At 37.6% G+C, this 27728-nt stretch overlaps 4 protein-coding genes across 4 annotated transcripts in view; 2 read left to right on the forward strand and 2 right to left on the reverse strand.

The window, feature by feature from the left end:
* Window positions 1-1913: 1913 nt before the first annotated feature.
* On the reverse strand, window positions 1914-10896 carry LOC133836777 (cardiomyopathy-associated protein 5). Its single transcript, XM_062267365.1, has 9 exons — window positions 9616-10896; window positions 8777-9536; window positions 7998-8278; window positions 7784-7933; window positions 5472-7718; window positions 5355-5404; window positions 3689-5297; window positions 2302-3636; window positions 1914-2234 (listed from the first exon to the last, which is right to left on the reverse strand). Exons 1-9 carry the CDS (start codon window positions 10844-10846, stop codon window positions 2074-2076), a joined length of 7824 nt encoding a protein of 2607 aa, XP_062123349.1. The 5' UTR covers window positions 10847-10896; the 3' UTR covers window positions 1914-2073.
* Window positions 10897-11400: 504 nt separating this feature from the next.
* Window positions 11401-14529, reverse strand: LOC133837265 (uncharacterized). Its single transcript, XM_062267953.1, has 9 exons — window positions 14211-14529; window positions 14047-14151; window positions 13855-13992; window positions 13681-13774; window positions 12619-12752; window positions 12418-12558; window positions 12206-12358; window positions 11830-12147; window positions 11401-11773 (listed from the first exon to the last, which is right to left on the reverse strand). The coding sequence occupies exons 1-9, from the start codon at window positions 14424-14426 to the stop codon at window positions 11411-11413; spliced, it is 1662 nt and encodes a 553-aa protein (XP_062123937.1). The 5' UTR covers window positions 14427-14529; the 3' UTR covers window positions 11401-11410.
* Window positions 14530-14778: 249 nt separating this feature from the next.
* On the forward strand, window positions 14779-17344 carry LOC133837266 (probable tubulin polyglutamylase ttll-15). The gene is made up of 4 exons (XM_062267954.1): window positions 14779-14939; window positions 15000-16183; window positions 16244-16448; window positions 16508-17344. Exons 1-4 carry the CDS (start codon window positions 14886-14888, stop codon window positions 16622-16624), a joined length of 1560 nt encoding a protein of 519 aa, XP_062123938.1. The 5' UTR covers window positions 14779-14885; the 3' UTR covers window positions 16625-17344.
* Window positions 17345-22252: 4908 nt separating this feature from the next.
* LOC133837258 (cadherin-86C) overlaps window positions 22253-27728 on the forward strand; it is a 29147-nt gene continuing 23671 nt past the window's right edge. The window contains 1 exon segment of the mRNA XM_062267944.1: window positions 22253-22557. The gene's annotated coding sequence lies outside the window, so the exon portion shown is untranslated.

Below are 27728 nucleotides of genomic sequence, written 5' to 3' on the forward strand. Positions count from 1 at the left end.
ACAGTTTATTGCATACTTAATGGATTTTTAATAATAGGCATTACAACGAAATATCCAATATGGAGAACAAAACAATCGCCAATTTATTGACTGCCAATTATATTCTGCACTTGATGAATCAAAGCGGGTAAGTCCCTACGCACCTGCGACAACAGTTGCTCTCTCTCTCTCTCGCCTCTCTCTCTGTCACTCACAATCGCACTCATTATTTCACCACACCTACGCCCAAGACTAACACTCACGCATTTGTAACAATACAGATACAGATGCATATGTAAGTATATGTATTTACTCATTTATTGTTCAACATTGTTAAGTAACCATCATCATCCAAGTTTTGTTTATGTTCGCTGCTTTGGCCCAAATTCTTAAAAAGCTGACAGCCACCAACACACACACATACTACGAAAGAAAGAAAGAAAGAGTGAGAGAGATGGGTAGATAGATCGTTTCAGTTCCATTCCCATTCGCAGTCTCATTCCTGTTGTGCGAGTGCGATGGAAATGATCTCTTCTCTTCTCTTCTCTTCTCGTTTCAGTTTCAGTTTGTCGTTAGGGTAATCATTGTCATGCAGGCGATTCTGTTTCATTATTTCGTACCCACGCTTCTCTGCCTTCTTCTTGTCTATCTACTTCTACCTCGTCTTTTCTTCTTCTGCCTCTTCTTCTTCTTTCACTGATGATGATTCCACTTGATAGCAATCGTAATGAGCTTTAACTTGAATGTTAGCGTTCTGCCCGCCTGATCATCATCATAATCGTGATTTTTCTCAAAAGAGATGCAGATGCTGGCCAAGCTTAGCTGTTGGCTGTTGGTTGTTGGCAGTGTCTTGGCTGGCACCATCGTCATCATTTGTTGGTCACGCTGCGGTTTTTTTTTTTTGGTGTTTCTTTCTTTTTCTGTCTTTTACAAATTTACTTTTTATCTTCATTTCTTCTTTCGTTTTCATTGTTTTTTGCTTGCTTAACCAATATTTTGCCGCTCGATAATGAAAGGAAAGCAAAACAGACGATTCGACGAGTGCCCCCAAAACAACAAAACTTTATAATCATCAAGAGTGAATCTGCTTGGGCCTCCTCAACTTTCCTTCAAGCCGGAGAAATGCTTGTTGTTGTTGCTGTTGTTGTTGTTGCTTCGTACTTGTTGCTGTTGTTATTGTTCTGCTGCTTCTCAGTTCTCCATTATTTTGTGGGCGCCCCACGGGCAACCGCATCAAGTCGAAACATTGTTCGTTCTGTTACGAAGAGATTTCATAATATTTGCACTCCAAGTTGTCTGTGTGTGTGGGGATTGCGTCTCTTTCTCTTGCTTACAGGTGTGCGACCCACTTTGAGGCACCAAAAATGTCTGAGAAAAGTCTTAAATGGCTAATGAATGAGGCGATGCTCGTTTCCGGGGAAACGACATTGCTTCGAGATGATACTTACATTGTCCCAAACGCATATCCATTCACATTAAGGGCCGTTTAATAGCTGAAATTATGGCTGAGGTACTTTATTTCCCGTTTATACTTTAAAGCTTTGTTAAAGTGTTTCGGTGTGCCTAAAAGTAGCTAATAAATTTAAATCGTTTTAAGATCGCAGATAAACGAAATTCGTTTATGATGAAAATTATCTCATATTATGCTAAAACTTAATTTGTAAGTGATTCCCCCAATGCAACTTTTCGAGCAATTCTAAGCATATATGTAATGCATATTTTCAGGCACAGCTGTAAATGATGTAAGAGTAAAGGCAATTTTACTTGCGCTCAAAAGTATGCAATATAAATTTATGAAAGCCTGCACGTGAAATTTATAAAGTTTGGAAAGCATTGCAATGCATTTCAAACTCTAAAGTCATAACCAGAGACACATTTATAATTTATATTTATTTATTATGTAGTTTGGAGTAAAATATAATATGTATGTACTTTGATTATAATTATAAAATTATTAAAATACAAAGTCTGCATTCAATTTCATGCTACACTTTACTTATTTCTGAAGAGTGACTGAGAAAAAAGATTTGGGAGCAGACTTGCAGACGCGTGTATGTTTGAATGTAGATTTCCATGAGTTTCTGTAAGACTCATTTACGGTTCTTCTTTTTTGTTGTTTTCAGCGCTCTTAATGCGTCTTCTCATGTGCTTTGGAATAGGCCGCAAAACTTCACAATCTATTTGAACTGGCATTGAGTTCTGTCTCACCGCAGGCCAGTGTAATGTCAAATCGGTCGATCTTTTTGTACGTGTTGCTAATGTGGGAATATAATCAATTAATAGAAGTATGCAAATGTTTAAAAGAAAGTGCTAAATAATTACCACTAACTCTGCTGGACTTTGTCTCAGCCTCCTTGCTACTTCTTGTAGACTTTGTCTCTGCCTCTTCGCTACCTTTGCTAGACTTTGTGTCTGTGTCCTTGCTATCCTTGCTAGACTTTGACTCTGCATCCTTGGATAGTTGCGCAGCACTTGTGCTGCTACTATTTTCATCCTCGGGTGTTGAGTTTGAATCATTTCGCAGTGCATCGCCGCGTTGCAAAGTTTGTCGCTTAGCAGCCAAACTGCTTTCCAAACTCGCGCTCTTCACATTGTTTGTCTGTTTCTTCTGCTTTTTACTATGCAGACGATATGCGACTTGAATCTTTTTAGCAGCTTCCTCCTCTATGAAGCGTTCGAGGGACTCGCTTATGGCATCATTGCCAAACGAAGCTTTTGTCTCCTGTGTGGATGACTTTGTTCCAGCACTGGCACGACGCAATCTTCGCCTGGCCAAAAAGCCTCTAGCTCCTGCTTGTATCTTTGTCGCAGCCGAAACAATAGTCGATTCAGTTTCTGTCGAAGTGTCCATGGCATCTGTCATGGCAGTGTCTATGTGGAAATCATCTGGCATTACTTTGTTGGGATCGTAATAATCAGAGTCGCCTTCCGAGAGTGAATATGCCATCATCTTTTTGCGTATATTCTCTGAGGTTTCATCGTCCAAGCAGAAACTCATGCTGTTGTCCATGCCACGGCCATCATCTTCAATGTATCTGACGGTGTCGTCAATTGTTACTGATCTAAACATTGCACGAGGATCATCGCCGGCGATTGTATAATGTCGGGATAATTGTGTTCTGGTAGTTTCAGCATCAGTATTAAACTCTTTATCGTCGTCGATATCATTCCCAAATACAACTGACTCACTTTGAGCGGAACTCTCGCGAGTCTCGTCACGTTGCAGTCGATTGTAAACAATAATATCGCCATCTTCGATATCGAGTGAACTCTGCTCCTGCAACATGTTCATGGAGTGTATAATGGGCTCTCCAAATACCGGTTCTGTTAACAGAAAATCGTCTTTAAGCTTGTCGCGAGTTTCTGAAGATCTGCGCTGTGACATTTTCTCAATTACTTCATCGGGTTTCATCAACTTTGAAGTTGCCTCGTCCATGGTATCTGGAGCCAAGGAATCTAATTGGGCATCGACTTTTTTGTTAGCTGCATCTTCCTTAACTTCATCATCGTCAAGAAGATTATCACGTGATACGATTTTCTTGGTGCATTTCTCCTCATGAACCTCTTCTTGACCACTTCGATAGGGTTCTAGTATCGAGGAGAACTCGACTTCTTTAATCAGAAAATCGCTTAAGATCTGACGGTTTGATACACCTACTACAAAAAAATAAAATATAATAGTAGTAATATTATTTTTATTAATACTTACCAGCTGAGGTTGCATCTAGTGCACCGAAAGCCGCAATGGCCAAGGCCTCAACTAATTCCCTGTCCCTTGTCGAACCTGCTGAATTATTAGAAGCTCCATTATCTTGAGCAAATACTTCGCTTGCGTTTAAGTCGTTAACAATATTGCCAATATCAGTTTCTAAATGCGTATTATCTGTGATTTCTGTTATGCCAATTGTGCCAGTCTCGGATGAATCAGATCTTTTGCTGACATTTCTCTCGCTTGGTTCCACGGATATGCGCTGTGAACCCACAAACCATTCGGGTTTGCTTGAGTTGACCTCAGAGTTGGAAATGCTCATGTCATCGGAAAGTTCTCCATCATTTATTGAAATCTCTGGTGTGTGCGAATCTTGGGTATTTGGAATTATCGTTATCAAAGATGTGGCAGATGTGCCCTTGGAAACATCATCATTGTACGCTACTTTCTTTCGTCGCATATAATTTCTGAACATGGTTTGAATTCGAATAGCTGCTAATATTTCATCAGCTGTATATTTTCGATTCATGGAACTCGTTGTTTCCTTTGTTTTTAATGCAATTCTTGATAGGAATTGTCTTATTGCCTTCTGAATTCTGGTGGCTGCCAAGTTTTCATCTAACTTTGTTTCTGTTTCATTTAATGACTTTTCATTTTCCCTATCAGTTACAGAGCTTTGCTTTGTAACGTTTTCACGTCGTGCAAGATATTTTTTAAAAGCTCTCTGTATAATTTGGGCACTGGCTTTGAGTTTATTTTCATGAGATTCATCGGCTTTATTCTCATCTTTATTTTTATCTGCGTCAACTCCATTTACTTTCAATGAATTGTCAACCTTATTCTGAACTTGTTTAACATGTTCTTCATTAACTTCTTCGAGATTCTCTTTAATAATTTTTACTTCTGGTTCCAGAATAGTTATTTCCTCTTCATCACGTTCATTCTCGTTTGGCTTATCCAATAAACTTCTAAGTTCATTGCTAGATTCATTTTCATTAAGTTCGTGTATCGTTTGCAACTTTTGCATGCCGTATTGCTGATAGCCAATATCTGAATCAGATTCTATAAAGTCTTCAGCTGTTATTACTGGCTCCATGCTTAACTCTTCCTCATCATCATGCTTAGGTTGTTTCTTGTCTATCTTATTACTAGATTCATCTTGTTTTAAAAATCGTTTGGGAATTTTAAAAGTAGCTTTTCCATCATCTCCATCAAATGAAATGAAAAATGCCACTGATTGTTTTGGTTTTACGGCTTCTGGTGATGTTGGTGGCTCTCCAAATACATAATTTGGCCTCCGCTCTGAGACATCCACCGATGGACTTCTCAACTGTCTCGCATTATCAACATAGATGTCATCGGATCTTGCTAAATCTTTTGCTGAATTGCCACTAACTTGATTATCTTCGACAGGCTCATTGTGAACATCGTACCAATTGCCCGCATCGGGAGCTGTCTTAAATGATTTGAGCTGCAGCTCGGCAACTGGAGCGTTTGTGAATCGACCCGATGAGGAGGAACTTGTTAAATGTTTGTCTTTAACGATTGGCATTTTTTTGTTTTGTGTGTCAATTGATTGATGACTCAAATGCAATGAAGATTTGTTCTGCTAATGTGAAACAAATTTTAGAATAATCAATTACTTTAAACTCTTACCATTATTTACTTCAGAATTTTGAGTTTCCGACTTCACTTCATTTGTTTTATTGTGTTCAGCTTTAGGAAAAATAAAATTATAATTGAATTACTTATTCTATTGATTAATTGATTTGAAAAATATTACCCTCTGATTCCACTGCATCTTTACTTAAAGCTGATTTATCTTCTTCTAGTAATTGAGATGAATCAATAGGTTTTTGCGCCTTTGAGTCGTCTATTGATATTTGAGGTTCTTTAATAGATACTTTTGCTTTCGAGTCTTCTGTTGATATTTCGGGTTCCTCTTTAGATATTTTTGTTATTAAGTCTTCTGTTGAAATTTGAGATTCATTCACAGAAGTTTGCAACTTCACATCCCCAGCTATTATTTGGGATTCTAATTCCTTAGAAGGATTTGACTCTTCACTTCCAATAGATTTGCTTTTTGTGGACTCTAAGCTTATTTGCTTATCCTCTTTTGCAGTTAAATCATCTTCAGTTGTAGCATCATTAGGAGTTGATAAAGGTTTTTCGGCTACATTAGTAGTTTTAATATTATCATCAATCTTTTCCTCAACTTCTTCAGATGATTTTCCCTTTAACTTTTCGTCAGAACTTACATCAATGTCGGGGTTTGTAGCAGTATCTTCAGATAAAACAATGGTATTATTATCTTTAGCTTCTTCAGTTGTGATTTTATCTTCTGATGAAGATGATTTAGTATCTTGACCTTTACTATCCGCAGTTTCTTGAGATGCTTTTATTTGAGCACTATCTTTAGCTTTTCTTTCAGCTTCTTCTAACAAAGTTAACTGGATAATCTCTTTCATTTTCTCCTCAGCTTCTTCAGATAACGCTGATTTTATAGTTGGTTTCACATCACCAGATGATGTTGAAGAAAGTTTTCCATCTTCCTCAGATAGAGTTTTAACATTATCTTCTGATTGAGCTGATTTTATATTGTCCAAACTTATTTGACTAGGTTCTTCAGACAGAGTTGGATGACTCGCATCTTTTGTTTCATTAACTTTCTTATTTGATGATTCATTAGCTAACTTCGTTTTAGTATCATTTGTATCTTCATCAGTGTTCTTAATGATATCCTGAGTTAAGTCTGCAGATGCAATTGTATCTTTATTAACGTCCACGGTACTTTCAGCATTCTGAATTTCATCATTTTCATCCGTCGACAATTCAACAGATATTTTCGGTATTGACTTGGCTTGTTGAAGAACTTTTCTTTCTTCAATAGATTCTTCTTTAGGTATAGATTTTTCTGCAATAGTTTCAGTAACTGGTAAATCTTCCTCTTTAACATCAACTGACTTATTGTCTAAACTCTTATCAATATTCTCAATAACTGCATCTGCACTTCCTTGTAATTCAGACAACGATGCTTTTGAATTTAAGCTTTCCGACTTTTGAATATCTTCAGATTTTTCTGAGGGTGCTTCTTGTGGTACTTCTTTAATGTTTTCATTGATATTCTCTACTGAACGTTTGGTTCGGTCTACCAATTCAGAGTCGTCAGTTAAAGCTGGCTTAGGCGCGGCAATTTCAATACTATCAGATTGAGAACTACTTTTATTGATAGATTTAGTTAATTTTCCTTCATTTTCATCTACTACTTCTTCAGTTGCAATTGAAACTTCATTTAATGTGGTTACCATATTCTCTGATGGATCGACAAGCTTTTGAATACTATCTGATGATCGTTTGCTGGGAATCTTAGTTTTGCTGTTTGCGCTGCCATCATCCAATTCTGTCTCTCCTGTTTCCTGGTTCAATATTTTCTTCTCCTTCACGCTACTGTCAATACTTTCCTCCCTTGATATGTTGGCAGGTGATGGAGGGCTTTCAAGTTGTTGTGAATCTATTTTCTTTATAGTTTCATTTATTGTTGGTTCCTCGACTTTATCAATGCTTCGATTATTTGTAGAAGCTTCGCTTAAGCTTTCTTGTTTTTCTCCAGTTTTCAATTCATCATTCGATTTATCGATGCTTTTGTTCTTTTCTATCTTCTCTGTATTATCAGGAGCATTTTCAGTTGTATTATTTGTAGTATCCGAACGTAGTTTAGCATCTGAAGAGAGCGATAACACATAATCATCTTCACCAGGAAGTACACTATGGATAATAATAGACTTTCCAATGTCACTCAGCGTCTCCTCATTTTGATAATTATCTTTTGTATTTGCTACATCTGGTTTAGCTTCATCATTTTCTTCTAAACTCTCTGCAGTGCTAATAATTGATTTGGTCTCAACATTTTGTTCTTTAGCAGTGGATTGCTTAGTAGGTTTAGGTTCTTGTGTTTTTTCTATAGTCGTAGTAGATTCTAAACTGGGATCAGCAACAGTTTGCAATTGTGTCTTTTCTTCAGTTGGTGAAGCTGTAGGTAATAAAAATAGTTGTTAGTCTACAAATTTTAGTATATTTACAAATATGAAAACTTACTTTTACCACTTAAAATTGACTCATCTTGATTGTATTTCTCCTTCATGGTGCTTAACATTGTCTGAAGACTATTTACCTCTATTGAATAATCGTTTTCTGAATGCGGACTTCCAGCGATTTCTGCATTGTCCACCAATAAAGCATCTGTAGCTGGATTGGGAATAAAATAGTTATAATTTAAAGTGCTTAACTTATGTATAAACGAATTATTTACCTTTGATATTCTCTGTTGACTCAGTCGATGAGCTCTTCTCAGATTTTTCATCAGATGGCGCTGGTTTTTCTGTGCTTAGATTGGGATTTTCTTGCTCATCTAAAGAACTTTCCTTACCTGTACTTTCTGTAGATTTGTTTTTATCAGACGATTGCGATAACTTATCTGAAGTGGGATTTTGCTCATCTACAGATTGAATTGGCGAAACAATATCTTTTGACAAGGCATTTTCATCTTTATCAATAACATCTTCAACCGAGGTCTTTTGTGACTGTGGTGGACTTTCATATTTATCAGATTTAGGAACAGTTTCTAAGCTTTGTGATTGGGAAATAGTTTTTTCCATTGGTTTTTCAATTGAACTTTCATTCTTATCTTCCATGGATTCAACTGTTGCAAGTTTATCAGATGAAGAATTAGTTTCTAAACTCTTTGTTTTTGAAGCACTTCTTTGAGTGAAGACCTCTGTATCTTTCTTTTCATTACTTGAAGTTGAGGGCTCAGAGTGTTCTACGCTTTCAGGCTTAGACGCGGCAATTTCAATACTATCAGATTGAGTACTACTTTTATTGATAGATTTAGTTAATTTTCCTTCATTTTCATCTACTACTTCTTCTTTAGTTGCAATTGAAACTTCACCAGATGGAACAGTTTTTTCGGCAACCTCATCTGAAGTACTTTTCTCAACAGATTGTTCTGGATTTATAATATTTTTAGCTGTTTCAGTAGGTTCAGCAGCTATTTCTAAGCTTTTTGCTTGGGAGATACTTCTTTCAAACGATTTTTCAGTAACTTCTTCTCGACTGGGTAGTGTCGATGCTTCAGACTCAGGATTATCCTGAGCGGGAACAGCTGCTTGCAAGTTTTGATCTTGAGAAGAAGTCTTCTTCTCTTCTGATATTTCTACATTTTCCACAGCAGCAGATTGAGTAGAGGTTGCCGAATCAGCTGTCTTATTAGGTAAAGCTGCTTCTTCAGAGCTTTCGACTTGAGGAGTATGTTCAGCACTTTTAACTTGGTTTGAGAGACTAGAACCTACCGAGTCAGCACTATCTGCACTATGAGACTGTGCAACAGTGTTCAAGCTATCAACTGGAGAAATACTTTCTTCAACAGATTTCTCGAGGTTACTCTTAATAACTTTGCCCTCTTCATCATCTAAGGTTGTGGTAGATTTTTCTTCATTCTCCGCTTTTTCGACAGCTGAAGCACTTTCTGCACGTTCTATGCTATCAGTTTTTTGAGTCTTAGGAACAACTTCTATGCTTTCTGTTTGAGAAATACTTTTCTTTCCAGATGCTTTTGGTTGGCCTTCAGTAGATGTCAAAGAGTCGGCTCTTATTATATTCTTTATGATATTTTCTGTTGTGCTATAGCTCTTGTTGACTTTTTCTCTAGGCGAGTCCATTGAATTAGCTCTAGTTGCCATTTCTTTGTCAATACTAGAATCATGATGAATATCCCTGCGACTCTTTTGTGCGTAGAATCGTTTTTCCTTTCTTTTGTTCATTTCATCATTTATTTCATCCAAGGTTAACTCTGAAAATAAACCAATTCAAGTATTAATAAATGGTATAATAGTCATCCACTATATATATAATCGTTTGCAATTATTTACCATTACCATCCGAACTTATCGATTTTCCTTTCGATTTAATTGCTTCTGTTTTATATGCGTTTTGAAGGTTGTTGGTATTGTCATTTTCAACTTCCTCATCTTCTTGAATGGTCTGCTGATGGACACCCTCCTCATAATTGACACCGCCAAACTCAGCATGCTCACAGGTGGACTCGGTGGAGAGGAGAGCGGTAGAGGCGGAAGTGTATGAGGCTGCCTCGGAGGCATTATCATTGACCTCGTCGCCCTGGTCGAGTTCGGCATTTATGTGTCTTTTGGCCCTCCGTGTCTTGACCATATTTCGAAATGCTCTCTGAATAATAAATGCTGCTGTCGTAAGTGAAAGCATACTGTCCGTGGAAGGGGTTTTATGGCTATTTAAGGGTCGTGCTTTCGTCGTTCTCCTATTACGCAAATATCGCCGACAGTATCGCTGTATAATACGAATGGCATTCATGTACTCAACCGAATCATATCGATTCTCCTTCGACTCAGACTTTTCCTTTGACTTTTCGACTCGATTCTTAGCTAAATAACGTCGAAATTGTCTTTGTATTATAAATATGGCATTCATATAAGCCTCACTGCTGCATCGATCTGTGGACACAGTCTTAACTGACTTCTTAATGGACTTCTCTCGCTTTTCCTTCAAGTATTTTCGCATATATTTTTGTATAATGCAAACTGCTCGCAAATATTGAACACTGTGTGTCACAGTTGATTGCTCTTTCTTCTCGCTTTCCACTTCGTCAGCTTTGGCGTTAAGTATACGACCGCAAGTACACTTCTCCTTTGAGACGAGAGCGCCGCTTCCCTTCTCATCCACAAATTTCTCATAGGCCGAGTATTTGGTGTACTCCATGCGTGGCGAGTGAGCATTGCGTAGCCTTTGGAAATATTCCACAGCAAATGCAAGTAAATTATCGGGTTTTTCTCGAAGAACTGCTTTGATAAACTTTTTAATCAAATCGGTGAGATTATCAGGGATAATGTTAAAGACAAGTGAAATCGGTACTTGTTGTCGTATGCGATTTTTCATGATGATTTCATAACTTTGAGGTGGCTCGTACTTTTGCACCTTCTGCGGCATTCTGTCGGCCGCAATGCGTTCAAAGTAATCAGATGAGAATTCATATAAATTCGTTGGTTTTTCACGTAGCACTTCCTTGGTATAGGCTTTCATTAGATCCCGCAAACCTTCCGGCACTCTGGGTAAATTTGTTCCGGCCATATTTTTTTCAAAAATATTGCTGCACAATTTACCAAACTTTCACTGCAAAACGTTGAATCAATACTGTTAAGGAAACCCTGCGCTGTGTGCTTGGAAACCTCAAAAGAAAGCGTTTGTCAAGCGTTTCCATGTTTACCAAACAGTGGCCACAACAATGTTGACTCAGTTTGGCAGTGGCAAATTCATAGTACGGGACTTCATTTCTCGGAACATATTTTTATTTTTATTAGCTTTAGTTTGAAGAAATAGTTTATTGTTTGTTTTTACTAGAATCCAATTTGAAACTAGGCTTAAGTTGAAAAAGTTTCATCGACTAATTTGGTGTTCTAAATATTTGTTTATTTTCTTTTTTTAAACAATGCCTTCCTCAATGCGATATAAATCTTTATTCGATGTTTCTAATGTAATTTGTTTTAAATTTCCTCGGCTCAATACTTTTATTAGCTTTAGTTTGTAGAAATGGCAGAGTTTATTTTACTAGAAACCAATTTGAAACTTGGCTTAAGCTGAAAAAGTTTTGGCGACTATTTTGGTGTTCTAAATATTTTTGTTTATTTTCTTTTTTTAAACAATGCCTTCCTCAATGCGACATAAAATGGGTATATCATGAATGGCAGCAACTTCATTCTGTGTCTTTATATTTTCATTAATGTATTTTGTTTTGAATTTTTTCCACTTAAGATTTTGCAGAAAATCATTGAAAAGCATTTCTCTGGTCGGAATGATGCAATTGAGATAGAAAAGTCGTCGTTGCCACACATTTCCTGGATTTAATTCTTGGTCCATTAAGAAAAATCGTGGTATCATCAGACATTGAACCACATCACGTGCCATAATCACACGATGTTGACTCTTCTCACCCAATCCGAAGATGCCACCAAATGTCAAGGATCCCACATCAATGAAATGACTCTCAATAGTGTCCGCCTACAAATTAGAAATAAATAAATAGTTTTATGTGCGGAAATATGCCTAAAACTTACTAATACAATTGATGAGAACTCATGAAGCGATTCTTCAATTTCGCAAAATTCGCTTTCATCAGTTTCAATAGCAGTTTCTATTGTTGAAATCATATCAGATACTTCGCTATTGTTTCTATTTTCAAGACTCTTAAATGAGTAGTTTCTTGAATTTTCTTCAAAATCTTCAAATCCTTCAAGAGGATAGTCTGAAAGTCCTGATCTTCCACTTGAACGTTTCTTTGTATAACCTAAATGACTTAATATTGATCTTTGCTTGTCATTCACTTTGATAATTCCACATGCCAATTCTATTTGCTCTAAATTTAGTTTGCCAAGCTACATTTTTTTTTAATTTATTTCATATTTTCGAGAATTTGAATCATTTTTTACTCACCGATTTCTTTTTTTTTAATTCCGCTTCGCTTATTTCTATACCTAAAGGCAATTTACTTTCTTTTTCTTTGACTTCGTTTTCGCTATCTTCAGTTATTGTTTCATCCACTGTGTCATCTAATTCATATATCTTTTTACCTTTCGATTTCCTAACCTATAAAATAAGGAATATTTAAATTTAAATATTAATAATTGTTAATTAGTTAAACTTACTTTCATATTGAGACACTGAAGTATCACACATTCTCCACTCAAGACAAAATGAACATTGGTCAGCGTTCCTTTGTCGTGGGAATAAATTGTATCCAAAGGCTTAAACTGCTTTAGAGAACTCATTTTACATGTCTTTAAAATCTATACAAAATAAAACAAAAATAAAAACTTGAGATATTTTGGGTTTTAAGCATAACTTACTTGATCATCGTTTAGAAAATTAAAGTAATCTAAAGCCTTTAAGGCCCTCTTCTTGTCTAGCCACACCTTCTTCATGTAGCCGCTTAAGATGCAATTAAAGTCATCGCCATCCACTGCCAGAAGTTCACATTGGGCTGTGGAGCAGCCGTCGGTGCACAAAATGTACGTTTAAAGGGGACCAATGGCAATTGCGAAATGGGAATGGAGTACATCAATTCGTTTGAAGATTCCCAACCGATTACCCAAAAGAGGAAAACATGTCGAAAGCAACAGAAAATACAAATAATAAGCACTACGTTGCGAAGTGAAAGCAAAATTGAGAATTTCGTTCGTTGCAAGAGCTCTGAAGGGTCTATGGAGTGTGGGGTTCTCGATTTGTTGTTGGTGCCAACCTATATTTGCATTACGTAGTGGGCGCAACAACTACTACTGGCACTACAATGGTAGTACCCCCCTCTCGAAGGATGAGCCAGCTGACGAGGGGTTGGAGTTGGGGCCACGAATTGGCGAGGGCGCTGTGTTTTGCTATTCATTTTGATTGAATCGAATTAGGACTTAACTTTTTTTTATTGCTGATTAAATTGGCTGGTGCAGGCCTTTGCTTTGGGTCACGAAACAGTCGAATTGTTCCCGCTTCCTACACTGACTTACAAACTTATGCCAAAAAAAAAAAGTAGATCGCGTGTTCTGGGCAATGCCACCACGATTTCGCTAATTTTTCTTCTTTTGAAACATCAACAAATATATATGATACAAATGTACAATGTATTGAAGGAATCGCTTTCGACCCAATTAGCTCTTAATACAAAGATAATGGTGTAATATTACTCTATACGGAATATCTGACGATCGCTTTATGCTACTTTTCCGCGCCTACAACTTTGAATGTCAATTCTACTGCTTTCGACTACAACCGATCGAAAGCTGATTGCTACAGTATGATTGTCACAACAAAAGCTGAATGCTATTTGCAAGCTTTCAAGAGGAATTGAAGTTCTCATTAATAACTTTTCACTAAACTGGCAATTTGTTAACGTATTCATTAATTAAATAATTACTTACACTTAGTTCTAAATGTGTGAATGCGATCGCATTCCTCAAGTAGCTCTACATCGCCAATGTAATCCCCTGGTCCGAACATGATTTCGCCACCTGACTAAAAGCAAAGTAAGATATATTCAATAGTTATTATATATATATATATATTATAGAAATAGCAATAAATGATTGATTTACTTTCTTGGTGGTAGACATCTCAATATTGCCAGTGACAATAAATATAACTGTGTGTGGAACATCACCTTGTTGCATAATTGTACGTCCTGAATTGACCGACATAAAATTAATAACGGGCAACAAGCGAAAACGTAATATCTAAAATATACAATAGATAATAATAAATTAGTTATTGTAAATTTGTTTAATTACTGGTGGAACATCGCGAAAGCATTTCAAATTCGCAAATACGGTATACAATCTCTTGCGGTCGTCTGCTGTTCGTACAGAGTGTGGAGTGCGTAGCAACGATTTATCCTTCAATTCAAATTTCAATATTAAATTATGTCACATGCTTATGCATTTAGCAGTCTTACAGTCGCAGTAAACAAGTCGCTTTTTTGAGTTGTGCGCACCAAGAATCGTATGTCCTCTTTGGGATTAAAGATATTCTCATACGGGGATTCTTTTTTATTCGAATCGAGCCACTGCGAATTGATAATAATAAGCCGAAGGACTTTTTTGAAACGCCGTTTTAGTTCTAATTTCTTTTTTTCCACAAAAAGTGCATTACGCAATCGTTTCGAATACATTGCTGCTGATTTGCGTTGCAATAAAAAACACGATTTAACAAAAGATAGAAATATGAAAAATAAACAAATGTAAAAATGACACACAAGTAATGAAAACTACTAATTGAGTTATTGATGTTTGTTAAACTTTACTGTTCAAAGTGCAAATAATGGAGCGCAATCTAACGTTTTAAATTATGCGGGCTTTAACGGACTTCGATAATCGCGAGCTTAGTTTATCGAAATACCTTCAGCAAGCAGTGCTTCAAGCAGTTCGAATCAGTTTCAAAACAGTTTCAGCTGCGCGCCAAGAGTCGTCGTCTGAATGGTAGAATTAAAGAAGAAGCGCAACAGCTGATGACGTTAGCGTGTGAATGACTAATTATTTAGAAATTTATTACCTTTCTTGGCGATTGCAATTTAAACGCTCGGTTTAAATTCATTCGCTACAATTTTATATTAGCTATTGCTGAGGCTAAAATGACATCAAATTTAAGAACTGAAGGTGCTGAACAATCGAATGATGATGTGAAGGTAAGCAAAACGTTACAACCGAGAAAAACGCCCAAGTTCAAGAAAACTTTCACCTTTCAGTTGGAAGAAAACCCGGTCAAGACTTCAAGGCCAAGTCTAGCCACTATTCCATTACGATCGGTTATGTTATTTCTGGCAGCAACCGTTCTCACTGCGATACTAATTGAGCTGCTGCCGCATTACAAACGCTATTCCAACAAGGAAAATTCAAATAATGAGACAAATATTACGGATTCCCGTTTTCCAACGTATGCGATTTACAGTCAAGATCCCGTAGAGGATCACTTGGTACACGTAGTACATGTGCTACATAAATTCGGCTATAAACGAGTTCAATTCGAAGAAGGCGGCTGGGATCTCTTGTGGGCCCATGATTATCCCTTTCGCGTACTGCCAAATCTGAAGAATCTTGCTACCGATCAATTGGTCAATCATTTTCCAGGCTGTGGATATCTGACGAACAAGGTGGATCTCTGTACGACTCGTTTACCATTTCTGCCACGCGCCTTCCGTCTTCCCCAACAACGGGATGAGTTCTTGGAGTACGCTGAAGCTAATCCGGAAGCGCTCTTCGTGCAAAAACACAATGAACATCGACATATTAAAGTGCGACCTCCAACTGAGATTGCCTTCAACTCGAATGATTCGTTTGTGCAGGAATTCATACAGAAACCCTTCCTGGTTGACGGACATAAGTTTGATATTGGCATTTATGTTGTCATCACATCCATCAATCCATTGCGCGCTTATATCTACACTGGAGATGTGCTCTTCCGCTACTGTCCTGTCAAATATTATCCCTTCGATGCCGACAATCTGGATAAGTATGTAGTGGGCGACAATTACTTGCCCACCTGGGAAGTACCGTCGTTAGGAAAGTATTACAACAGCTATGGCGGCAGCATGCGTGGCGCCTTCGAGGCTTACGTGAGAGATCAATCCATGGATCCATCGATAATATGGCCACAAGTTGAGCATATTATACGCTCAACACTATTGGCCAAAGAGAAAGATATTATTGGCTCCTTACGCACATATAAGACACACAATTTCTTCGACCTGTTGCGCTTTGATCTCTTCATCGATGAGAACCTTAAGGTTTATCTGATGGAAGCTAATATGTCGCCGAATCTTTCGTCGGCTCACTTCAAGCCAAACTCCTTGCTTTACGAACAAGTTATATATAGTGTCTTCAATCTCGTGGGCATTCTTCCAGTGGCTGAAACAGGAGTCAGTCGAAATATGTAAGTAAATGTTATAAATTAACATAATAAATTAGTAATTTATTATTCAATCTGTTCTAGACCTTCTGAGATGGTAACTGCCGACAAGAATTTGGTCACTAACCTCAACAAATGTGCGAAGTATAATTGCGACAAGTCGTGCAATAGAGACGAATGTGATTTGTGTTTGCCTTGCCTAAGTGGCTCACAATATGACTGGCTGAAGCGAGCACACGAAGAGCATCTGCATCGCGTTGATATGAAGCGCATTTTTCCAAAGCCCATAGTAAATATATATACATTAATACTAAATACGCTCTTTAAATATTTCTTCAATATTTATAGCTGGACATGAAGGCTTTTGATATTGACAGCGAAACCAAAAACATGTCGAAGCGCAATGAATGGATAACCCGTTGGTTTTACAATAAATGCGCGTACGATCGCACCTGGTGCACGTGATAACAAAAACCATTTAAACACATCATCATTAACACAACACATTATTATGTATGTATCACAAATCTCTTTAAAAGTTTTCATACAAAAATTAGAATCTATGTTGAGGCCATTTAGACAATACTTGGGAACGTTTTTAACTGTTCGTCAGTCTGTTTTCCGTCCGCAAGTGAGCATCTTCACGATACTTTTAGCATACAGTTTAAACTAATGTTCAATATTTATTTAAATCAATTGTTATGTGGGCCTAAGCCATTCAGTTTTATGTCTACATAGTATAATGCGAATATGCCTCTTTTTCTATTTTATTTTTTTCCTTTTTTAAGACAATTAAATTCGTCTGTTCGTTGAATTTTTGAAAGTGGGCTTTTAGTATGTTTTTTTTTTTCAATTAGAGGCTTCATTTTATGTTGTTAAGCTGATTTAAAGTATGTATCCAATGTATACTTAACTTAACCCACGAAACGTTTACTGCTAATATTCGTTAGCATTATGAGAATGATGACGAAATAGAGTCGTTCAATACGGTGCAAGACACAGTTAGTTTGGGGATCAAGACATTCATCTCTTTTTGTGAATAGATTTTTAGTATGCAGTTAAACACTGCATTTTAGGGGATAGTTAATCATCGCAATCGTATACATAACTTATCAGATTTAACTCTAAAACCGGTGCCTTAACATGCTACTAAGTGGATACTAGTACAATTATTATGTTTATACTTTTTATACAGAAAGGTTTCGGGTGAATTAAAACTTTTTTAAATCAATAAAAACCAGTATTAAAACTAAGCTTGATTTTCCTTCAATCCCTTAGAATAAGTTACTACTGTCCGATAATTGTCTGAAGGTCACATTAGTATGCAATCTATTAATAAATACGCCCTTTACAGATCCACACTTTAACACTTGAAGGCATTGCCTTAAATATGCATAAATATTTACATATGTTATACATTTTACCAGCCTCGTTCTAACCGTTAATTACTGCTGCCCGAGTGCAATATATATTTACATACATGCATGCATATTTACGTGTAGTATGTGTTCATGTCTCGTATGTGTCTTCTAAGATCGCTGCCCATGGACCACGTAAGGTTAAATGCTTTTGTAGACAAAGATCTGAAAATTGCGAATGGGAAAAACTTGTTGTACGGCGGCCATTCGACGTTGCCTGTTGTCTGCTTCTCAGCTTGTCTGTTCACTGTTCACTGTTCGGTTGTTCAGTGTTCACCGTGTTGTTGTCTATTTTCTGTTGTCTGTTGCCTGTTGACGCTTGTTGACTAACACTTTTCTTTGGCCGCCAGCTATTTCGTCTCCATGTACCATAATTTTCAATAGCAATTCAAATTCTTAAAGTTCTCGGGGTCAACTAACGGAAGCAAGGCATTGAAATTGATCCAGACCATAAAAATCGCAGTATTGCGATAGGCAACACAGCCATGAGTTCGGTGTTCATATGGGAGGGACGTGGGACAAGGGATTTGCCAGTCATACGAGTTCGAGATTTTTGTTTTTCTTTTTCGTTTTCGGTTCGAAATGGGCCAACTGCAGTTAAAGATAGTTGGCTCACTCGAAGGTATTCATAATTGTGTATACTAAATGTTGTCCACCATATGTGTATAGAAATATTTATGGTGTTAGGGAATTGTTTTTGGCCAAAAGGAAAGGCTAGCGAATACGCTTCGGGTGCCGCACCGTAAATACCCTAGAAATCATAGTAATTAACATTAGTTTGAGTTGGGTATAAAATTAATTTTCAAAGCGGCTGAGAAACAGATTACGAGTTCAGCATGAACAAGAATTCCTTGACGTCAACAAATTAGGAGGTCTCAAGTTACAAGGGTGAACGAGCTTGAGCTTGAGCTTGAATTTGTGGTTGAGCGACTGGGCGCCACAGAAGCAAATGATGTACATCAATTGAGCAGTTAACAGGTGCACGGAGACATACATAAATGTGTCTGAAAGTACATAAATGAATACATAAGGAAGTGCGTAAGGTAAAACAGGTGCAAATATTTTACACTCTGAGATTTCGCTTAAGGCGATCGCAATTAAGCCAAATGATACAAAAAGCAAAAACAAGCCAGAGCGTCTGTTTGTTGATCTAGGCAGAGAACGAGAGAGTGCACGACTAGAAGATAACCTGTATAGTAAGATGCAAGATTACTAGAAGTATAAATAGAAATTAAAACAGAGATTGGCTTAAAGCCATGGCGAGAGATCAAGTATTTATAGCCTCACGCAGATGACAATTAAGTGTATGGTTACAGGGTATAATTAGCGTATAAATAAAACAGAAATTCTTGAAATAAATGCATCCTCATAAGTCGAGACTATGCAAATACATAGAGTAAGTATGCTTATGCATTTCTAAGTGTATGTGTGTGAGTGGCGATTATTCTTTTAGTTCTGCGACGCGACTCGAGTTAAAACAAGATTGCGAACAAAATGCAAATGAAATATGCGCTAACATTAAGAGTGAAATTACAATATCAAAAGGAGTGCAGCGAACCACTGTGCTGGCCATTTCCTGGCTTCGCCTAGCCTGGCTGGCGTTTGAACCGGTTTGCTCTGGTTTGGTGGTGCTTACAATTAGCGGCTATTTAAATTGCCGCACATGAGCCGCTATTAATTACTAAAATGATGGGACCCAAGCTAGACCTGAAGCTCTCTCTCTTCTACCCAAAGCCAAAGCCGAACCCAAAAGCGAACGCGAACGCAAAACTCCTCGAGAGTCGAAGTTGCGGTAGCACTCGAAGCTCATGCTTCATGAAGGAAAAGTTGTTTCCTACGACTTTTTAGAATACACGAAGTTGGTGTAACCGTTAAGCGGAAACTTAAATGCATCTTGCGTAACAAAAGTAGCAATAATATCTCAAATAGAATGGGAGCCACATTAAACTGCGTAAATCGTATTTTATTGCTCTATTTAAGCAATGCCAAAAACAAAGTCAGGCAGGTGAATTCGAGAGAAACGTAATTAATTTGTAAAGCTCGGCTGAAACACTTTCTTTAACGAGTCCAGCTGCAATAAAAATTCAATTTAAATTAACCTACAATCGATTTTAAATGATTGCTAAAAAGAATTATTTACAGGGGATCATGTGTAATTTATGTATTTTCTATGTTATGTGATTACCTCAGGAAGTTGCCACTAAACATGCTTAATTGAAGTATAGTTAAATCATGAGTACTTGAATGCCTTTTGTTGAATTAAAGTTGTCAGATCGACTGATTGCATAGCTGGCACTCAGCGCTTTTTGCTGCTTTTCCCATGCCATGACACTGGACCATTTCACGTTTATGGCCAGCAAAGAGAAGAGTGAGAGAGAGAGTGAGTGAGTGAATGAGAGAGCAAGCGAATACAGCCTCTAAATGTCGAACGAAGTCAGCGATAAATTCAGCTTCTTGATTAGCTGTTAGGGCAATAAATCCATCGGTTCACACCGCCACAAATAATTGCCGACAAAGCGTCATCCTCTCCTTAACTTTAACAACAACAACTAAACGGGGAGTCTAAGACTAAAGTCTGTCGATTCAACTATACCACATTTAACATTTGAGTTTGAGTTTGAGTTTGAGCATTCGCATTCGGCCCGACTTCGGCTGAATAAGAATGTATTCTAGACAATATTTTATCAAGACTGACATTTCCTCGTGTAGCTCCTCCGATTATGGGTTGGGTACCGGACCGCGATGTGATGCGGTTCGGTTCGGTCCGGTCCGGTCCTCATTTCTTTTTCCCTCCCCCCTCTCCGAGTGGCTAATGCTGCCCATGTGTATTCATTGCCAGCATTGATGTTGACGTTGACGTATCTTACCTGATATCGGCTTGCAAAAAGCATACGCTCTTGCTTGACCATTGCCATTCCAATCCTAAAGACGCGACAACAACAACAAAGTTGACGATGACGACGACGACGACAACAACGTCAACGGCGGCAACAGAAATCTTTTCTTTAGTCGTCTTTTTTTTCGTGTACATTTATTTTAGCTAATTTGGCCAATTGTTTTAGTGTGAACATTTTAGCCAGAAGCGTCGTCGTCACATGCAATCTAAATTTATATGTTTTCAAGAAGCACTTTTAGCAACTTGTTTTGATCTGCTATCCTTCAAGATAGAATCTATGTTGAAAACAAAAAACTGAAAACAAAATAAACAAAATATACTTTTGGGTAAATAAAGCAACTAATAAATTCTTGCTTAGCGTGACGTCACACATAACAAGAACACAAAACAAAAAAGTTCTTTGTTGTGTGTTTGCTTGCTGCTGCTGCACAGTGGGTTGACATGCCATTGTTTTGCTCAATCCTTTGGAGTGCAGTTTGTCATGTCGCTGTCAGAAGTACAAGTACTGCGAGTTGTGTTCCTTTTTGTTTTCGTTTTTGTAGTGTAACCTGTTGTCAATTTTTCGTATGCACTTTTATTGTATGTTCGTGTTAACTGATCTGTCTGTCTGTCCGTCCGTCTGTCTGTCTGTCCGCGTGTCAGTCAGACAGTTCGTCTGGCTGTTAAATATTTGACATGTGGATAGAATAGCGAAAGTTTGGCAAACAATGCAAAAGCATTCATGTTGTCGAATGCTGAAAGACTCTAGTCAAATTTAATTGCTTGTTAAATGAAGCGTCAAATAATTCCTCAATCAATGCGGCGACTTGTAAACAAACTGTAATTGATCAATATCCATAGTTCACAGAGATCGATTAAATATTTGGCGAAAGAGAAAGTCGTGCAACAGAGTCACACACACACACACACATACTTGGCAACAAACAGTTAGCTAGTCCTGGCCCAATCATCCCCACTTGGCTTATAGGCAAACATGGGCTCATTGACAGAATATTGACAGAAGCTATTTCACTTTTCGGGGCGTCGTCGGACTCCCACTATGACAGACGTGTTGCCTTTTCCCGTTGCCGTTGCCTTTGCTGTTGCAACTTACCAACACATGCGTATGACTGAGAGAGAGAGAATGAGAGCGGGAGAGAGAGAGAAAGAGAAGTCGAGCAGGGTTTCCGTTAGTGCCAAAACTTTTGACTGCAATTCAATAAACAAACGGGATCATTAAATATTTTGCTCGTTTTTCGCAGCACGTTAAGACGTCTCGTCTTTTGGTTGTGTGTCGGTCGCTCAGTCGGTCGCTCGGTTGGTTTGGTTGTTGTCTAATGCAATGTTGAGGCCCAAATGCAAATGGAAATTAATAAGCGAAGCCCCGGACAAAATTCGGCAGGAGCTCTCAAGAAACGAAAATGAAAGAAAGTTCCGCGTGGGCTTTGCCGATGACTCTATATACGATGTGCCATAAGTCTCTCAGCGTCGAAGGTGTTTAAATGAATGTTGCCAGGATACAGGTGCCAGGTGAAGCCATTTTGTTATTTTTATTTACTTTGACAGTCAGCACGTGAAACGCAAAGCAAACGCTGCGGCACCGCCATCGCAACACGTCGCAGCACTCCACACAAATCCGAGAGTCGACTCTCCAAAATCGTTCTATGAGTGCAAGTGTGAGTGTGAGTGAGTGTGTGTTTTTCTGTGAGAGCATGTGTGTAACAAAATTTTACAATAAGCCCCAAAAATAGTTATTTCAATTCGCGTTGCTCTGTTCGTCAGTGTCGATTGTCGGGTGTTTTACGCGTCGGTCAGCCACGGATGTTTGCAGCACTCAAATGTGAATTCGGTTTGCAGCAAAAAACGCCTCGTCGCCTACTCGTCAATGGAACATTAATACAACACGCGGAACGCAATGAAGCCATTCACAAACTACAATTACAACTTCTCACCGGGTGGCCAAAGTTCAATTGCCAGGATTCCCATGCGTCGTCGTGTCCACCTGCCTCGCAAGTCCATCGACTCGTAATCATAATCATAACAACTCCGAGTTCAACACAGCACCAGAAACAGAAATCAAAGCAGGAAGCAGAAGCAGCTCTATGGTAAGCTAATATTTTGCATACTTATTTACTTATGAGTTGTTGGCACTTCCTTAATCATAAACTCATCTTATGTTAATAGCGTGCATGACATACTTTATTTACATAGTTGGCATGTAGACACATTAGTTAAGTTGTATATATATACACATATATATCCTTACATGACAATTTTCGGCAAGTGTGGCAGGTTCGTGTTCAGCTGACTGTTTTGTGACCCAGCCAAATTATCGCCTATGTTAAATAAAGTGAGTGCGGTAATTTCAACAACTTTGCCAAGATTCTCAGCATTCTTTTCTCACTATTCAGGAAGACACTTTAAGCACGCAAGGGGAAGAAATAGAGAAAGAACTTTTATAACTTTTAAATCTCTTGTTTGCCTTTAAAAACATATAATTTATATTATAGTAATATTCAGTAGAGTTCACATTTAGTGTCTAAAATATGAAAAAGTAGTCAACAAATTACTATTCTCCACAACTTCCAAATCATATATAAAAGTACACTTGTTGCTAGGCATCTAGCAATCGTAATGCCTAAATTAAAAATGTTTGTAGCAATGTTAAATGATTTCATTTTAATAATCACGTTATTTGCCACACGCGGAAATAACGCATATCAAGCAAAGTAGTAAAAAGTAGCAAAAACAATTAATCAAATGAAATCTTGATAGGCAACAGCGAACATTCTTGAAGGTCCTTGTTTTATAACTTCTACACATTTATCAAAAATATATAATATTATAATTTTTTTATATCAACAAAAACTCCATCAGAGCCTTTCGATTTTTGAATGCTGCGTGTTATGGCAGCCTATAAATATGCATGACCCCAATTTATCAGCCGAATTCTTTATGAAAATATGGCCCAGTGGCATTTTATTATTATTATGTGTATGTGCACCGAAGGCACGCAAATCAAAGTGAAAGTACTCTCTCTCTCTCTCGGGTTGTTTTGTTATAAGTAAATGTCATTAAAGTTGAATCTGAGTTTTCAAAGAGCGACAGCGGTCAAATAGGATTGCGTGGACAAAAGAATAAAGTGAAGTCAAACAAGTAATAATTAAACATTCTGCTTGTGGCCCAATGGCCGCCATGGCCTATGCAAATGAAACCTCAACAAGTCACAACCCTCTGGCCAAAAGCCCGGAAACCCAAACACTTTAGCCAACTTTTTGCCTGCAACTCAAACCAGGCAAAACATATGAAAAGTGCCTCACTATTTCAGCTGTGCTGTGGCCGGACACAGAAATGAATCCAAGTGTGAGTGTGTGAATGTATTTGAATGTAGTAGAAACCACAATTCGAATTCGTCACCGCAATATTTATACTCGGAACTTTATAACATGGTCGGCCTCCAGGCCAACGAATTCATACATATTTCTACTAGTTAATGGAAAGTCCAGTCCAGTCCAGTTGAGCTTATGTTATGACCACAAGTGGTAACCATGGTTCTAGCATTAACGGGCGAGAGCCACTGAGAGGTCAACACACAAGAACTGCCTCTTTGGGGTGTTTCAATTTCCCGAAAACATCCCCGTTCACTTGTCCTTGTGGACCTTCTTATTTAAATAATTACTACTACTATTTCTATCAGGTGTTACTTAGAACTATCTACTGCACTCTAATACTAAGCAACATTCTATAGAATATCAACAGCTATTTAGCATTTTATGGTTTCGATGTCGGTTGTGACCCAAACCCTTTGTGTTAACCTTCGAGTTATTCTTGAGTTACCAATTAATTTGAATTTGTTGCAAGTAGTAAGTGAGGCCCAGGGCCATATTCCAAGCCAAGTTCCAGTGCACAACGGCTACGTGTTTATATTCCAGAGACTAGAAATACCTCTCTCCCTCTCTCTCTTCCTCTCTCACTCTCTCGTATGCAAATCAAATCCACGGTCCTTTAGACCTGGTCAAGACTTTGTGTTAACTTGCTTCTATTTTTTTGTATGCGGGCGTTTCTCAGTCTGGCATTCGCTGCCCAATAATAAAGTAACGTTTGCTCTTCCGTAACGTAATGAAATTATTTGTTAACATCAAATAAAAATATCGCAATGTTATAAAAAAAAACAAATTCGAAAAATTGATGTACGCAAAGCATGTGTTCCGCTTTAAATCGCAAAATAATATAAAATGCAGAAACGATTTTAAAATTTTGATTGGGCGACGACAACAATTTCAAAGGTAGCTGCGTGTTTTATTGAATTGTTTAAAGTGCAAGTTAATCAATAAAATGTTTGGCTTTAGTTAAAGAAAACCGACATTCTTTAGTGTAAACCAAAAACTCGTTTTGTGTGAAAATAATTAATGTGCAACGTATGCGTAATATGAGTTTTCAGATGACTAATAACATATACGTTTATTAATGAACACATAACAATGTCTGTGAATATTAACGAAATATTTCCCCTTAATCACATTATAATTAAGTCAACTACAACTTGATAAAGTTTATTAATTATGAATTGATAAATGTATAACCCATGGGACGTATGAGTAATAAGTGAATTTTTTTCGATTCTAGTTGAAGGCGATTGAACTTTATCAAATTGTATTTTGGTATAGGCAAAACTTGTAATATTATTGACTGATAAATAGTAAACTTCAACCAGTGCTTAAATATTTTATTGGCAACTTCAAAAGTTCATCTTCGTCTTCATTTGCATCTTCACACTTTTGTCATTCCCTTCTAAATTAAACGAGTACTAAAACAGTTGGACCTTTGTAACCCAGATTCCGCTTAACAAGTCGCCTTTTTAATTGTTCTGTGTGTTAAATGCCGATAAGCCGTGTATTCAAATCTATCAAAATGTCGAAGCAGCCGAAATTACTTAGCTGTCTCGTCTCTTCTCTCCTCTTGATAGTAGGCTCTCGTTTGGTCTGTTTATGGCAAACACACATTAAATAAGTGAGTGAGTGTGAGTGTGTGAGCGGCCAAACAATACGTGCAATTAACCTAAATCTAAATAGACCATTTTGGTTGCATGTAATTCGACTAGATAACAAAATGTGGCATCAGAACCTCACTTGTAACCCATTTGTTTGTGTACAGAACTCAACTGAACTGAACTAAGTCGAGCCATTCACTAATATTAGTTGCAGGAACTTAGAAAATGACGGCAATGCAGATATTTATATCTTTTTTTTTGTTTTGGGAAAGGGTGTCAAAATTCAAAAATTTAAATTTGTAACCGCTGTTCGACGTCGACGGGGGCAAATCGCGTGATTTATGCCCTCTGGAGGTGTGTGGCAAGCATGCCATGCCATGCCAGGCATATTAACACGACATTGTTCAACACTATGTCTACCGAGGCAAACCGCAGTCAGAGTCAATAATCTACATACAAACACACACACACACACACACAGACTGAGATATTCTTAGTTGTAAAGTGTATGTGAAGTAAGTAGTCAAAGTTTAACCACTAAAAGGAAAGATAGTAGGGAGAAGCCGGATATACGTAGTTTCTTTCGATTGTTTGCTGTGTTATCACAATATCTAGACTAAGAATAGTTTAACTTACTTCAAATTCAGTCTGTAAACCTGTATTTAATGTGACTAGCGGATGCCCTTACCTTAACTATCTGTTCGCTTTATCGGTTTGAGGATAACGAGAAATCAAAGTCTAGCATTTGATTTGCTTATGCCATAAAAGAGACGAGACCATCTTTGGTTATTATCTCTTCTCCCTGTGACTTGTTACCCAATTTAGTCGATCCTTATTTGGCTCGATTATTGAAATGCTCACATTCCTTGCTCGCTCCCCATTAACTGCATTGAATATATGAATGTTATCATTCAACTATTCCATTATAGATATGCTGTCATCAATTATTTACAATGAGTCACAAAGGTCACCATGCAACGCAACACAAGGTGGGGGTGTGTTTTTTGGGGGTTTTTTTATCAAGGTCAGGTCGTTAATATTTAGATTATTGTGACAATAGTCATAAAAATGAATTTCGATTGAAACTGCGTTTAATTCAATAGACAGTAACAGTCATTAGCTTCGATGTTTGGTGGGTGGGTTAAAGTTGTGTTTTGTGGACTGAGTTAAACAGGAGTCAGTTTATGGCCAAGGGACAGCCCGAGGTGATAACCAACGAAATTATAGCAAGGTATTGACTTAACATTAACTTAACTCATGCTCGACTGTCTGTGCCTCGGGACGTGACTAATGAAAACTGGGAAAGTATGTCACTAAGTGGACCTCCTCAGCTCTCGTTCGTCTACTACTAGATTTTTAGGTCTTGCCCAAAGTGAATTTTCTGGTTGCAATGGCTTTGCCAATATCTGTACAACATCAATTGAAAAGCTTTTTTTTTTATTTTTGTTTAGTTCCTATTTCGTTTTTTTTTTATGTTTTTTCGTATAGAGGTTAATATGAGAAATGAGTTCAACATCTGCGCGTTGTACTGGTTTGGGCTTGGGCCTCTGTAAACCCGTTTAGGTTGCCGCCCTCGTTGTGTGCCGTGCTCTGTACTCTGTGCTCTGTTGTGTTGTGCTGTGCTGTGTTGCTGTGCTCTGTGCTCAATGCTGCGGTGTTTTTCCTGTGTAGAAATAATCTTGCAGTCAGTTAACAGCGACAACGTAAATATTTTTGTGCAAATATCGAGCCACTGCATTAGATGCAGGCCAACAGATAAAAACGGCGGCAACAAAAAAAACAACCAAAAACAAAAACAATAACACTACGATCATGTACGAACATGCTGGAACATGTTCAAACTGCCAGGCTAACAGTAACCCAAAATCAAACTATAACTGAAGCATCCCTACGATTAACTTTTTTAATTACATTAGTAATTTTCTTTTGTTAGACATTATTCTACATAAGACAAAGAGTGGGAGTGTTGCAACTGAGCGTGATCATACACAGGTTACCCTGTAACTATTAAAAAGAAATTAATTTAGTCTATATATAAAAACTTGTATCTCTTAGTGAACCATTCCAGTTAGATACTTCAAGTTTTGCATTCATCTATTTACATTCATTCAGTGTTCAATCAATCGATTAAGGTACTCAACCGATGTGCATCACTCAAACTCGTCAACTAACTAGTTAGTTCCTCTGTAATCATCACAGTATTAAAAGCAGTTATTGCAGTTGCCTGATAAGATGATTGTACAACAGAAGAAGTAGTACTAGCATGTGTAGAAATAGTAATAGAAA

Source organism: Drosophila sulfurigaster, chromosome 2R, assembly GCF_023558435.1.
Source record: "Drosophila sulfurigaster albostrigata strain 15112-1811.04 chromosome 2R, ASM2355843v2, whole genome shotgun sequence".
NCBI lineage: Eukaryota > Metazoa > Arthropoda > Insecta > Diptera > Drosophilidae > Drosophila > Drosophila sulfurigaster.